At 43.1% G+C, this 15,677-nt stretch overlaps 1 protein-coding gene across 2 annotated transcripts in view; it reads left to right on the forward strand.

Moving 5' to 3' along the window:
* The window catches only part of NT5DC3 (5'-nucleotidase domain containing 3), a 104,265-nt gene that overhangs the window by 70,768 nt on the left and 17,820 nt on the right, over positions 1-15,677 (forward strand). For both annotated transcript variants that reach the window (XM_068272798.1, XM_068272799.1), the window contains one exon: positions 8,642-8,782. In XM_068272798.1, coding sequence (XP_068128899.1) covers positions 8,642-8,782 — 141 coding nt within the window. The remainder of the gene's footprint in view (positions 1-8,641; positions 8,783-15,677) is intronic.

Genomic DNA, 15,677 nt, shown 5'->3' on the forward strand with positions numbered 1-15,677 from the left:
GCAGTAAGGTAGGTTCTATTTTCCCGAATGTTTTTATTTTTAAAAATCTGAACGAAGTCTCTTCTTTTGTTTTGTTTCAGCCCCAAGAAACATCGCAAAAAGAAGAGTACTCGTTCAAGATCCAGATCGCGCAGGCGAAGTCCTTCACCTCGCTATCGTGATCGGAGCAGATCTAGATCTAGACAACGCTATAAGAGATGCTTGTAGGCCTGTAGTAGAGAGGCACTACCAGATAAATCCGTCTGCGGAAAGTGCTTTAAGGAATTAGCCGGGGATAGAGAACAAACTCCCATGGATGTCTCTCAGATGATAATGCAGGCTGTACAAGAGTCCATGAGAGACTACTTAGCCTCTTTACCACCCACATCAACACAACAAACGGAACAACCACAACCGCCACCTTCAGCAGAGACAGAAGACATAGCGGTGGGTTTCGACTTTGCATTAGTGCAACCTTATATTAAGGCGGTCCGAGAAGCCATAGAATGGGAATCGGATGATTCTGAAGACCCGTCCACAAGTACAGGAAAACAGAAGGAATACTTTACACATCTGAAAAGAAAAACTACCACCTTTCCATTAATGACAGAAATAGCAGATATTATTAAGGAAGAATGGGAAAAAATCGATAAAAGAGCACCCTTAAATAAGATATCAAAACTCTATCCATTAAAACCAGAGGAAACAAAAACTTTAGACAACCCTCCAATTGTTGACGCGTCTGTTGTACGCTTGGCGAGACCTATGACGCTACCGAGAGAGATCGCTACCACGTTTAGAGACGTCTTAGAAAAAAAGATGGGCTCTGAGCTGAAGAAGATCTACACAATTACAGGAAGTGCAGTGAAACCGGCGATAGATGTGATTAGGTGTACCTCAAGAGTGATGGCTTCTGCGGTAGTGACCAAAAGAGCGTTATGGCTAAAGTCTTGGGCAGCAGACCCGGCATCAAAACAAGATTGGTGCAAGATACCATATGACGGATCTAATCTGTTCGGTAAGGAAATGGACCAAGCAATTCAAAGAGTCACAGGAGGAAAATCGGGGTTGATACCCCAGGATAGAAGAAACAAAAAATCCAATCCTCAAGTAAACACTCGGTACCAACAAGCAAGATATAGGAATGCCAGATCCTACAAACCCGGCAGGGAGTTCAAGAAGAACTGGCAAAGTTCACAATCCAATCTTCAACGCCTGACTCAACAGAGGACGACCCAGTCTACACTCACACAACAAAAACCGTTTTGACGGGGAGCCCGCTCAGACTTGTCCAGTAGGGGGAAGACTTGCACTTTTCCGACAAGCTTGGGCGGACAATATAGACAACCAATGGGTCATAAGGCCGATATCGATGGAGTTTCCTATCAACCCCAAGAAAACAATTTCAGACTACAAGGATTCTACTACAACAAGACAGGAAGTTAATTCTAAAAGAATATATCCAGTCTCTCATACAAAAAACAGGCCATAATAACTACCAGCAAAGGAGAGGGGCAAAGGGGTATATTCCCCATTATTCTTCGTACGCAAAAAAACAGGAGACTGGCGCCCAGTCCTAGATCTAAGGAGACTGAACAAACACATCAAGGTAAAGAAATTCAAGAAGGAAACTTTGGAGTCAATTCGACAAGCTACGAGAACATCAGACTGGATGCTTTCTGTGGACCTCGAGGACGCTTACTTGCATATCCCAGTACACTCGAGGTCCCAGAAGTATCTAAGGTTTGCAATTGCGGAAGACCATTTCCAATTTACTTGCCTCCCTTTCGGGATATCCACTGCACCAAGAACATTTACCAAAACTCTGTTAGCAGTGGTGGCTCTATTGAGGGAGAAGGGTTTAAGGTTGTATCACTACCTGGACGACCTGCTTCTCATATCATCAAACAGACAGACAATACTTCAACACAGGGAAATACTAGTAAACACACTCTTATACTTTGGCTGGAAGATAAATTATGCAAAGAGCCATCTGGAACCCGCACAATCAATGATATTCCTAGGTGCTCTAGTCAACACAGTAGACAATTCATTGAGCCTACCATTAGAGAAAGCACACAATCTAACACAGAGAGCTCAGCTAACATTATCTATACCCTCACTTCGAGCAAGACAATGCCTCAGCCTAATAGGACTGATGACTTCAGTCATCCCAATGGTGCGATGGGCACATTGGCATCTGAGACCGTTCCAATGGGGCTTCTTAAGCCAATGGAACAAAACATCATTCAATCAACCAATACAGATAACGAACTTAATGCGGAACAGTCTGGTGTGGTGGACATCGTTGAACAATCTGATGAAACACCATCTCATACAAGACAACGTACTGATCATAATTACCACGGATGCCAGTCAGAGGGGTTGAGGAGCCCACTGCGAGGGCCGGTTTGCCCAGGGACTATGGACTTATACAGGTCATCACACGCCAGCAAATCTCTTGGAATTGAGTGCAGCCTACCAGGGACTCCTCAGTTTCCGGAATTTAGTTTGTGGAAAGACCGTTCTTTTGAAAATGGACAACCGCACTGCGGTTTCTTATGTAAAACGACAGGGGGGTACCAAGAGCATGACATCATTGCAGGAGTCAGCAGCAATTTTTCAATTCGCGGAGACAAATCTATGGAACATCAAGGCACTTTATATACCAGGAGTGGACAATCATACACCAGATTATCTAAGCAGGAAACCACTGAACAACAACAAATGGAGTTTATCTCAACAGACGTTTCAATGGATAAGCAACCAATTTGGGACTCCAGAGATAGACCTTATGGCCACACCAGTGAACACAAAGTGCAGGATATTCTATTCCAGATACCAGTACAAACAATCAGCGGAAGTGGATGCTCTGTCCAGTCCGTGGAATTTTTCTCTAGCATATGTCTACCCTCCAACACCAATGATCCGTCCATTACTTACGAGACTATATCAGGAAAAAGTTACGCTCATAGCAATAATCCCCTACTGGCCGAGACGCCCATGGTTCCCCCTCCTGTGGGAATTGTAATCACAGTATCCACTACCTCTCCCGTACGAAAAGAATCTTCTGACACGAGGAGAAATTATTCACCAGAATCCAGGAAAACTCAGACTTATGGGCCCATATGCAATTCATTTTTTCTCCCGAGTTATCTCCTAGGAGATAATTTTTTAAATTCTCTATAAAATATTTTTTAGGCATTTTACAATTGAAAAAGTACCCAAAAGTTGTGGAAAAAGTACTATCAAAATTATTTTGAGAATTTTCTTGTTTTCTGGTGGCTTAAAAGGCATTTTATGACAAGTTGTGAACATATCACCTAGGAGAAGACCCAGGAGAAAAAGTGAATTGCATATGGCCCATGGTCTGGATATTGAAGGGGAAAGGCTAAAACTTTCAGGTTGCTCAAATGAGGTAATTGAGACTCTACTAAACGCTAGGAAACCGACTACGAACACAACCTATCGGAGGATATGGAATATCTTCCAACTCTTTGCCAAGGAGAAAAAATTTGATCCTTTGAAACCTGAACCCCACACAATCCTAGAGTTTCTGCAGAGAGGTCTAAATAAAGGTCTAGGCTACCACACCATTAAGGGGCACATATCGGCCTTAACCCCACTGACGGGAACATCATGGGCTGCTGTCCCCACTGATAAAACAGTTTACCAAGGGGGTACTAAGGTTAAGACCACCAAAGAAAAAACTGTTCCCTAAATGGGACTTACCTCTTGTGCTGGAAGCTTTGGCTAAACAACCGTTTCATCCTGCACAGTCATGTAACTTGTGGAATACAACATTTAGAACAGTGTTCTTAGTAGCGATCTCTTCGGCCAGAAGAGTATCGGAACTACAAGCTCTGGGGGCAAAGTAACCATATCTCTCATTTTTCTCAGATAGGGTAGTCTTAAGACCGATTCAGGAGTTTATCCCTAAAGTCGCATCAACTTTTCATCTAAATCAGGACTGGACTTTACCATCTTTTCAGACGACAGAGCCAAATGACCCACATCCTTTAGATGTAGTTCAGGCATTTAAAACTTACCTGGAGATGACCTCAGACTTCAGGAAAACAGAGAGACTTTGGGTCATACCTTCAGGTTATAGAAAAGGTCAGGCCGCTTCAACAAGGACAATTGCATCCTGGTTGGTTAAAATCATTCAAGCTGCTTATAGAACTCTCGATCTAGAACCACCTCAACAGATCAGAGCACACTCTACACGTAGCATAGCTACATCATGGGCAGCCTACAATCAAGTACCGGCAGAGAAAATCTGTCAAGCAGCAAACTGGTCCAATATTCACACTTTCAAGCGCCACTACAGAGTGGACTTATCTTCTCAGAGTTCTCTTGTATTTGGGAAAACTGTATTATCTTCAAATTCATAATGTGAATTAAAATTTGTGTGTTAAGCATGTAAAGAACCCTCCCTTTATTATTTCCTAGTTAAATCCCAAGTGTTATGACATGGAAGCATAGGGAATACGGAAAATTGTTACTTACCTATCGGTAATTTTCCTTTCCCGATGCTTACATGTCATAACGCGATCCCTCCCTTCTATGTGGCTTCGGTGAGCTCGAGGCTGACGTAGACTGGGGGGGGAGGAGGAGTTGTTAAAATTTATAATTACGGGATCCTATGGGGTAGCGGGGGCGGGGCATCTACCCAAGTGTTATGACATGTAAGCATCAGGAAAGGAAAATTACCGATAGGTAAGTAACAATTTTCCGTAGTCTGTGTTGATATTACATATGATGCACATGTTTTATGCACAAAATCAAGAACAGAGGAAGGTATTGTTGTTTAGTACACTATTTGGATGGCATGGAGCTCGTTGTTAAAACCTAATTTCACCCCTTTTAGCTGTGATTGTTTTTGTAACCGCTAGCTCTAGTCAGAAGGTATCCGTTCTGTTTTGCCATCTGAAGCAGCACTTGAGAACTGAATTGAAAGATGTAACATGTATCGGTTTCATCCATTAATTAACACATTTCTTGTGGCTGAAGCTATGCTGCTTGTGTGCCATTGTTTTCTGTCTTTTACAAGCTTGTATTTTCTAGCTTCCGTGTATTTGTTTTTAGTTAGGGATCCTGTAACAAAACAAAAAACCCTATGGGGGATACTTACCTTGGGAGGGGGAAGCCTCAGGGTCCCAATGAGGCTTCCCTATTCTCTGTAGCTTGGGGGAATCCAGCGTTGGCTCCCCGAAACCCCCTCATCAAAGCTGACAAGCAGTAGGCAAGATTTACCTACCACGATCCTCCGCAGGCGCAGTAGTGGCTCTCCGTTTGGGCTAGGGTGGAAATAGCCGAAAACGATCGATCTGCTCTACTGCACAGGCGCAAAGGACTCCCGCCCGAGCAGTGGAGCGGATACGAGAAGGCTCTGTCTGCTATTTTCGCCTTAGCCCGAATGAAGAGCGCCTAGTGCGTCTGCACAGGATCGCGGTAGGTAAACATTTACCTCGCCACTGTTTGGGGGGGGGGGGGGGGGGGCTGGGGGAGGTTGTCACAGTGCTGGATTGCCGGGACACTGGAGGACAGGGGGAGCCTCGTTGGGATCCAGAGGCTTCCTCCTGAGGTAAGTATCCCCCAGAGGGTTTATGTTACAGGTTTTCTTAAACCTCCCTAACGGTGTGATTATTTCCAGGTTTTAGGGTCTTTTCTGAACGTTTCAGACCCTAAACATCATGCTGCCATAAGGCCAGTAGCAGCCCCTGCACTCGCTCATCTCCCTGGGCTCCACCGCTGCAATTTTCCCTTCGTCTTCCAGGTGGCGCTGTAACTCTGTAGTGAGATCGCTGACGGCACAGTGATTCAGAGCCTCCATGGAGAGGAAGTAGAATGGCTGCCTGCGTCTGGATCCACTTCCAATGGAAATTCACTCTGTGGTGGTGACCTTTCCATTTCTGTTATTTTGGCGAGGTGGACCTGCAGTCACAAATCTCACATGCTGATAGTATTAGCATTACATTACATTATATCATTTTGAAATTGAGTGGTGTTCTGATTCTGACATCAGTGTGGCCAGTAATGTTAGAAATCCAAAGGTTTCTTTGTTACTTCCTAGCAACTTACTGGTTTATGGGTTAGCTTGGCAGTTGCCTGGTTACATGAGATATCTTAAAGGAAATGTCCGAGCTGTTGAAAAAAATGGCCTCTACTTTACCGGGGTTTCCCCCAGCCCCTATCCGGTATGTCCCTTGCCGCAGCTCCGCTCCCAGCCGGTGGCCCGCGGTCTCCGTTCAGAATGGAGACCTCGCCAAACCTGGATCCTCTGCGCCTGTGCGAGAGCCGCTCCATGTCTTATCCACATGCTCTGGAGTGTACTGCGCAGAACTACTGCCCATGCGCAGTACACTCCAGACCACATGGGCGTGATATGGAGTGGCTCTCGCACAGGCGCAAAAGATCCTGACCTGGCGAGGTCGCTATTGTGAATGGAGGGAATCGCGGGCCACCGGCTGGGACCGGAGCTGTGGCAAGGGAAATGCCAGCTGCAAGGGGCTGGAGGAAGACCTGGGTAAGTAGATGTCATTTTATTTTTTCAACAGCTTGGACATTTGGTTTAAATGGAAGGTCTGAGCAAAATAAAATAAAATCTACTTACCTGGGGCTTCCTCCAGCCCCTAGTAGCTGTCCTGAGCCCTCGCCACTGCTCTGCTTCCAGCCTGTGGCCCCAGGTGACCTCGCCAGGTTGGCATCTTCTGCGCAATCGCTGCTTGCTATTGCGCTCACGTGGTCTGGAGTGTTCTGCGCAGTAGTTCTGGTTGGGAGAGGAGCTTTGGTGAGGGCTCCCGCTTATCGTTCCGATATACTGTGTCTCTGCAAGTGCACATGTAACAGCTCTGCTCCTAGGGATGGGCAGAGAGGAGGGGAACTTTAAGGAGGAACTGTAGTGACATATAATAGAATGCAGTAAATTATTCAGGATACTCACTTTAACTGTAATTATCCTGGTTTCAACATCAGAAACCCGTCCCATAGCTATACATCACTGTATACTGGTATTAAGCCATCCCACTAAAGCTCAACACACACCATACAATCTTGGTTGTACAGATTTACCAAATCTATATAGTATAAGGGCCAACAGATTCAAAATACCTTGAATGACTGATTGGATAAGCTCTTATACTACATGAAAGTGGTAAGATTGAACAACCAAGATTGTATGGTGTGTGTTGAGCCTTAGACTAGGCTGTTTATTATGCAACCCTCCCCCAGCTATATTTTCTATTGGCTTTAGAAGTCTCCGTAACCAAACATTACCCAGGGATCACTTGCCAGTACTAAAGATTCAACAGTCAAGGGAGATATATGCGGTTGGCACCAGTTGCTGGCTGACAGAAGACACAATGTGGTCGCTCCCAGTTAGTAGCCGTGCTCACAATTCAGATAATTGTCCATAGGATAGTAGAAAAAGAGATGGAGCACCAGCTCTTGCAATTAGGATTTATTAGCGTTCACATAGGCATTACAGGTAAACCAGTAGTGAGGGTAAGAGTACCGGCCTGACAGCCGTTTCACGGCAACTGCCGCTTTCTCAAAGGCACAAAAAGGTATCAAGCATTGCAGGACAGTATAATCAATATATACAATATGTTAACACTTACCACACCCCTCCGTCTCTGCATCACAGATTGGTACCGCGCCGCCCGTTACAGCGTACGCTTCCGGGTAGTAACCCGCCCACTTCTGGGATCATATGACTCGCCCACCAATCGGCGCTCAAGAACGACGGACCTATCCAGAGCTTGGGATAGGAGGCCAATCCGGCGCTACGCTCGGTCCACGTCACGACGAGCGTCTATTGCTACCATAGTAGCTCCAATCATGATGCAGAGATTTATTTGGGGCGGGTACCTGCAAGCAAAGTGAAAATAAAGATTAAAGAATTAAAAGGCTACCTGCGTAAACAGATTAAAAACAGTTAAAAGAGCATATAGAGAGGCATGCCGAGTATAAAGCTTAGGAACTCCAGTTAGTATGCATCTAGAAAGCAGTGTAATATCAGTCGTAGTCTAGTCGTAGCTCACTAGATGTGACAACATCACCCACTGTTTGGGCTCTCCTAAAGGTAATTAGGGGTTTCTCTTTAGTGATGCAATTTAAGGAGGGATCACATTTTAGGACAGACCAGTGTTTAAGGATACTAGTTCGTATCTGTGTAGCCATTGGAAAATAGTCAAACACCATCGCTACACGACCACCTTTAGAACATGATGTCTGTCTAGTCTTTCTCTCTTTAAAAATAAGATCCATGCGGTCCCTACTTTTTGCCTTTTGATAGGATTTAATCACAAGTTCTGTGGGGTATCCCTTGGCTAGGAATCGCATACCCAGTTCAAAACTTGTCAGGCCGGTACTCTTACCCTCACTACTGGTTTACCTGTAATGCCTATGTGAACGCTAATAAATCCTAATTGCAAGAGCTGGTGCTCCATCTCTTTTTCTACTATTCTATGGACCATTACTAAAGATGTCGCCACCTGTGATAAATTTCAGAGAGTAAATCAGGGAGAGGAAAGATTTTACAATAGGCACACACTGATTTGTAAATGAATCTGAGCTATCATGCAATTGCACAATAGTCCTAAACCTATCAGCAAAAGAGAAATGTAAACAATGCCTTATTTCTTGTCTTGCGAAACAGGATCTGACATTAAAGCATGGCTGGAGGACAGGTGCCATTATTCCAGAGCTGAAATCCGAGCTTACATTGATGAATACAGCAGAGTACATACAGACAATGGCCTGGCTTCAGGGTCTAACAGGCTTACTGGAACGTATGCAGGTATGTAGTAATATTGTGCTCAGTGAATAAATCTGTGTAACTTTCATCCACATGCGAATAATATACTCCCAAACACCTCTTTCTGAAATATAGCTCTGATAAAAGTGGCACTAAAGCTGGCCATACACATAGATTTGCACACAGTGTTCCAAAATGATCCATTACTTCTCAGCAGATCGAATCTTTAGGATCCTGGACAACACCGCGTAAAGTACCGCGATCCTTCGAAGTCTCGTTCGTGCCTGACTTGTAACGTTGCGTGTTGTCATGCATACCCACTGACAGCAAGAGGCGTTGCTTTACAACTGTTATCAAGGGGACGTTGCTGGACCGGTCAGGTGGTGAGTACGGCGCTTTACAGGTAGACTTTCCACCTGCTGGTGAGCAGAGAGTACAACAGTCCTGGCGTGCAGTGTCACCAGCAGGTGAAATAATTTGATGCCGAACACCCAACAGATACTAAGCAGTTATGTAAATATAAATTTATAAACAAATTTATAAAAATATTGCACATTGTAAGGACCATGGAATGAATAAAGACGTTAAAATAAGGGAGACAAGTAAGCAAACATTGTATACGGTATGAGTTGTGTGACACAATGGATGATTTGGACTTCTCATGGCTGCATCACCCCAGAAGCCTTTCTCTTCCCAGAGAGTGACATTTTACTACTTTGCCATCTTACTAGCAGCACTAGCTGTCTCATTTAATTATGAACTTTAATGTATATTGCTTAATAAATAAAATTGCTTATTAGTAGCAGGAGAGTCAGGCGACTGGTATTATTTTATTAGGCAAAATCCATCTCCTTCTCAGTTTAGGTTCACTTTAACTGCTGACTTAGGACAAGCCACCTACCCAGTGCCCGATTTTATTCTCTCCTATCCAGTTAGAGCAGGACAGCTCACTACTCCCTTTTCCTTTTGTCACCCCCCTCTGTGCTATTTGTGTTTACATCCTGTAAGTGTGTGTATAATTTTTCTATTTTACTGCAATTGTAATTGCATTACAACAATAACATATTGTGCTCCTTCAACGTCCTGCTGTTTAAAGGTTGCAGTTCCTTTTGGTATAATCTTCCATGTCTAAACTGTTTTTAGATGTGTATTTAATTTTATGCTGATATTTGAAATTCTGTCCATATTGAGCAAACAGAAATTTTGCTGAGAAGTCTCCTAGGTGAATACTGCCTAATTATACAGAGTAAACGGAATCTCTTCGGTGATCAGCAGTACTTTCTTTATCAGAAACTTCATGGCAAATAGCTGCATCTTAATCTAAATATAGTTTAATGGATTTCTACTGTTAGAAATTTGTAGAATTTTTTTAAATCTGTATGTATGTACATTTGAGTAAAATGCACTATAGATTACTTTACTTTTTTCTATGTTGCTATAACATTAGGTTGTAAAAATCTGGCTGATTTTGGACTAATCCACCTCCTAAAGAGGGATTCACAAGATTGTCTGTCTTTGGACTAATCCAAAACCTTTCAGATCTGTCAGATTTTTACCACATACTTTTAAGTGACTTGCTACATAAGAAAACTGTGATTTACGGTACATTTTATTCTAGGATAAATGTATGTGTACACATGTATTTTAAATGTTACAGTTTTTTACAATAGTGGTCCTTAATATGCACGGTTCATGTATTTTGCAAATAGCCGACCTCCTGCAGCCCACTAATCCTATGTTGTCATTATTCAAAAGCATATTAAAACCCTCAAGACTTAGGGTAAAAATGACTTGTTTTTGCAGGTTCTAATGTCTATTGGAAAAAAACAAATGTTGTATTCCACTTCAACAGTACAAATATGTCAGTTTATCATTGGCAGTGAGTGGTCACCTTGCTTTCAGCTATAGACAGCTGTTTTGTTCTGGGTATTGTACAGTGGTGATGGACACGTTTAGGCTGTGTACAATGGAGCATTTGAAGACAGTGCCAGCTTTGGATGGCTGCATGTTTGTAAGGGTACTTGAGAAGGGGCTTTACATATCTATTTTTGTCTTCCATTATGTAGCTGAGGAAGGCTTAACAATGATGATTAAGGATATGCTTCAAGCATTTCCTATAGATTTAAAGGAGGGTAGTGCTGCAGGAGGCAGAGCAGGTGGAGATTCATTATTTTTTTTAAGTGCAAACAAAGATTTTTATTACTACAGTAGTATTACAGCATTGTCTTTATGATGTGCTGACATAGCATGCCTCACTATATTAAGGTATACTCCAGTTAATGCAACTAAAGGTGCATACACACAATTACTGCTGCCTCATACCCGATTAGTATTCAATCCCTTAGGCAATAGTTGTTGGATGAGTTCTGTTCAGTTTCTAGGCTAGTGACCCATTCAGTTGCTATGGAGGGTGGCGGAGGGACAACAGCAGTGTGCATAACTGAGTGTCAACCTCTTTAAGACCGCCTAACGCTGATCGGCGTAAAGTCCTGGGGGAGTGTTTTGCAGGGGATCGGGCTGCGCATGCATCCCCGCTTGTATGGCGGAGCTCCGCTCGGCCTTAGTCTCCCAGTGGTGAGACTGAAGGCTGAAGACCGTCTTTTAAGTCTGTACAGTGCTGCAATCTAAGGCAGCGCTGTACTGGGGACAGCCGTGTGACACGGCTGTCCCCTCCATTGGCTCGGAGGTGATCCGCTGTCATAGGCTGAAGCCTATGACAGTCTATCACAGTGGCTAGCGGGGGGAGAGAGGGAGGGAGCACAATAAAAATAAAAAAAAAACACATTAAAAAATAAAGAAGGGGCGTGATCTGGACGCAGAGCTGAATGGCTGCTTAGTCCTGTAGCTCTGCACCAGGGACACTGAATCACAGCGGCTAAAAGCACTTTGCAGACCCCTAAACGCGGCAAAATTGCAGGGGATTGACCCTCTGGAACAAGATGGAGTGGCAAAGAGTCTCTAACGAGAAAAAAGAACAAAAACAAGCCCAGGAAACTTACAGACTGGTATGCTGAAGAGATCCAAGATGGCCACCGCTATGAGGAAGGAGATCAGCATGGGAGACAGCAGCTGCAGCCATTACCACGGAGGTCTCCCTCCACACATTTCTCTGGAGGTAGAGACCCACAGACTCCCACCCAGCAGCATAAAGACAGCGGAGAGGACTCCCCGGACACCCCTACACCTCGCAGCCCTGTAAAATCCAGGCAGAGGACTGAACTCCCTGGAGCCCAGGTAGGCCACATGCTCCCCTCACTATCCTCAGGCAGCGCTCCGCAATCCCCAACCGACCATCTAGTTAACTTCCCTGCCACAGAGCAAGCCCTAACGCAAGCCTTTTTCAAAGACTTCATGCTCTCTTTTAAAGGCACTGTGGACGCAGACATGCTGCTTCTTGCAGACAATTTTACGTGATACGCGTCAGTCACAGACAGCAGACTCAACAAAATAGAAAAAAGAATCCCTAATATGACAACTGTTGTTAATGAGCTGATTGACGCTAATTAAGAACTAAGGGAGGAAGTAATGCTGATAAGGGGAAGCAAGCAGATGCGGAAGACCGAAATCGCAGAAACAATATTAAAGTAAGAGGAGTTCCAGAGACAGTAACTATAGAAGGCCTAAAGGGTTATGTGCATGATTTACTGAAAACCACTTTGCCAAACATACCGGATAGTGAACTGGTAGTGGACCGTGTGCATAGACTACCTAAACCAAGTTTCCTGGCTGAGAAGATTCCACCAAGGGACATAATAATGAGAGTACACTTCTTCCATGTTAAGGAAGCTTTGCTTGATAAAACAAGGAATGGTCTGAAGCTACCTGACCCTTATAAAGAACTGGCTCTTTATTCAGACTTATCTCAAATGACACTCCAGGCAAGGAAAGAATTTTCACCTGTGACGACTGCACTGAGAAACGAAGGAATCCAGTATAACTGGGGCTTCCCACCTAAGCTACTAATTAAAAAAGATGGGTTCCAACATATCATCAGAAACCTAAAAGAGGGACTATAAGGTTAGAGAAACCGAGAGCCCAATATAGTGTAGTAAGTTCAGCAAAAATTAGTAAAGATAATAAGTGAGAAGAGTATACTCACAAACGTGGGTTACCACAAAGGCAACCACTGTATAGGCAGGTGAGGAGATTAGACCTGTCCTCACTCAGGATTAAGAAGTCACTCTCTGTAGATCAGAAAAGGGGTAGATCACTCCTCCACCAGGGGTGGACACGGTACAGCCAGCAGGGTAAAAGTGGATAAAACCTTTAAAATTTGCTTGGAGGAAGCGGTGGACTTACCTCCATAAAGCAGACACGAAAGACTGTATAATAGTAATTACATTTATTGTATAGTACCCCAAAAGTGCAACGCGTTTTGCAGGCAACACCCGCTTCATCAGGCAATAAATGTGGGGACAAACAGAATTTCAGCAGTAGCAGGAGTAGCGCCTCAAAGAGGGACTGGCATTGTTAGCGAAATGGAACATACAGCCTGTACACCCGAGAGAAGAGCAGTCTCGCCCATTCTTCCGCCAACACCCTATGGAATGGTCACAGGGTCAACAACAAGAAGAGGAGAAATTCACTGTGGCTTCAGCCTCATCTGATGCTTGAACAACAGGAGAAGAACACAAGCATGCATTGTTCTCACGAACTTTCCCCCCAAACAGACTTTTCCCCACATGTCCGTTTCTTACACCTGAGGAGAACAGTCTTCTAGTCCACTTGGTGGACTTGGCCATACAGGCCCATGATATCCTGGTACTTTGACTGTTATTCATTTTTGTTTCCCTTGTTACTGTCTTTTTCTTTTCATTTTTATTTTTCCTTTTCAGTAAGTATTTTATAATCCAGTAGGTATTTGATTCACTAATTTTCCAATATAGGAACAAATCCTTGAATCACAATGATAAAAGAGAGAAACTTGTGTTTCTTTCTGCCATACTTGAACAATCTAATTCAATCTGGACTAATAACACTTCAAAGCAGTGGGTTAGGATTGAACAGTCAACTCCCCAATAGCAATTTCAAGGCACTTCTAGAATCCAGGTTAAACTGGAATATTCAACCTAAGATTTTAAACCCCATAACAGCCAATACTCTAAGAATAATGAAAGAAATGACTAAATTATGTAGGGACGACCCATTAGCCAAATCCTCAAATACTCCACGAATAACTCTGAATATGGCCTTAAAAAACCTAGATATAGACAATTGTATTGAAAAAGGTGTAGAGTGGGTGGAAGAGTTATTAATAGATGGGAAAATCAGATCCTTTGACGATCTGATGCATACATATGACATTCCTATATCTTACAAACAAAAATACAGTAGAGTGGGTAGATTTATCACTACAAAATGGTCTGGTCTTTAGGGGGGTTTAAGCACATGGCTCTTAAAGAGAATCTGTATTGTTAAAATCGCACAAAAGTAAACATACCAGTGCGTTAGGGGACATCTCCTATTACCCTCTGTCACAATTTCGCCGCTCCTCGCCGCATTAAAAGTGGTTAAAAACAGTTTTAAAAAGTTTGTTTATAAACAAACAAAATGGCCACCAAAACAGGAAGTAGGTTGATGTACAGCATGTCCACACATAGAAAATACATCCATACACAAGCAGGCTGTATACAGCATTCCTTTTGAATCTCAAGAGATCATTTGTGTGTTTCTTTCCCCCCTGAGGGGGGAGTGCATAGCAGAACCACAACACTGAAGAACTTGGCAGCCTTCCAGACACAGGCTGACAAGTCTGACAGGGGAAAGATACATTTATTTATTACAGAGACTGTGATAGTACAAAGTGCTGCAGTAAGCCAGAACACATTAGAATAGCTTTTGGAACTTGTAGGATGATAAAAAACAGGATGCAATTTTTGTTACGGAGTCTCTTTAAGGGGTTAAGGAGGAGAACAATGCCCTCAGCATGCGCTCGGCCGAGAGATTAAGGAGTGGAATGGAGGGTTGCTGCAAGCTAGAGAGGCAAAGAATCATAAAAATATAGTGGGTCAGGCAAAGAAAACATTTAATTGATTTGCATGCACATTCCACATAGCAAGTAAAATTGCACTAATTACCAATATGACTTTATGTGCATTTATCGCACAGCAAGTCCCTTATTCCTGCATACTATATGCAAACTACATTCACGTTTTATGAGCTTTTTAAAAAAAATACATCTGCTACTGTATTTTTCCTCTTGTTAAAGATTAATAAAAACACATGAAAAATGCAAGAAACGCGAACTCGTACAAAAACTTTGTTTGTGCAGGTTTCGCTCTCATTCATGGCCTCAGCAGGAGCTACAGCACTAGCAGAAAGAAAGTATCCCATACGTTCTCACCAATAGTGTAAATGTATACAAACGCCTGTAAGAACCTGAGATTAGGTGATGGTCATATATAATCATTACTGAGTAATGGTCATATATAATCATTACGGAGGTCCAGAACCTGCCTCCTTCCTCATCCTGTTTTGGAGGGATGGAAAGAGGCTGCAGTACAACCCGGAGTGCAGTGACCATCATGTGACTGCTGCTTTCACCTGATTGTAGCCATTTACATGTATTTTACGCCATGCTAGTGTAGTGGGAAGACATTGGAGTATTAACCACTTCACCACTGAGGAGTTTTACCCCCTGACCACCAGAGCAATTTTCACCTTTCAGCGCTCCTTCCATTCATTTGTCTATAACTTTATCATTACTTATCACAATGAAATGAACTATATCTTGTTTTTTCCGCCACCAATTAGGCTTTCTTTAGGTGGGACATTATGCCAAGAATTATTTTATTCTAAATGTGTTTTAATGGGAAAATAGGAAAAATGTGGGAAAAAAAATATTTTTCAGTTTTCGGCCATTCTAGTTTTTAAATAATGCATGTTATTGTAATTAAAACCCATGAAATTGATTTGCCCTTTTGTCCCGTGCTATAAA

This window comes from Hyperolius riggenbachi, chromosome 3 (genome assembly GCF_040937935.1).
Source record: "Hyperolius riggenbachi isolate aHypRig1 chromosome 3, aHypRig1.pri, whole genome shotgun sequence".
In the NCBI taxonomy this organism is placed as follows: Eukaryota; Metazoa; Chordata; class Amphibia; order Anura; family Hyperoliidae; genus Hyperolius; species Hyperolius riggenbachi.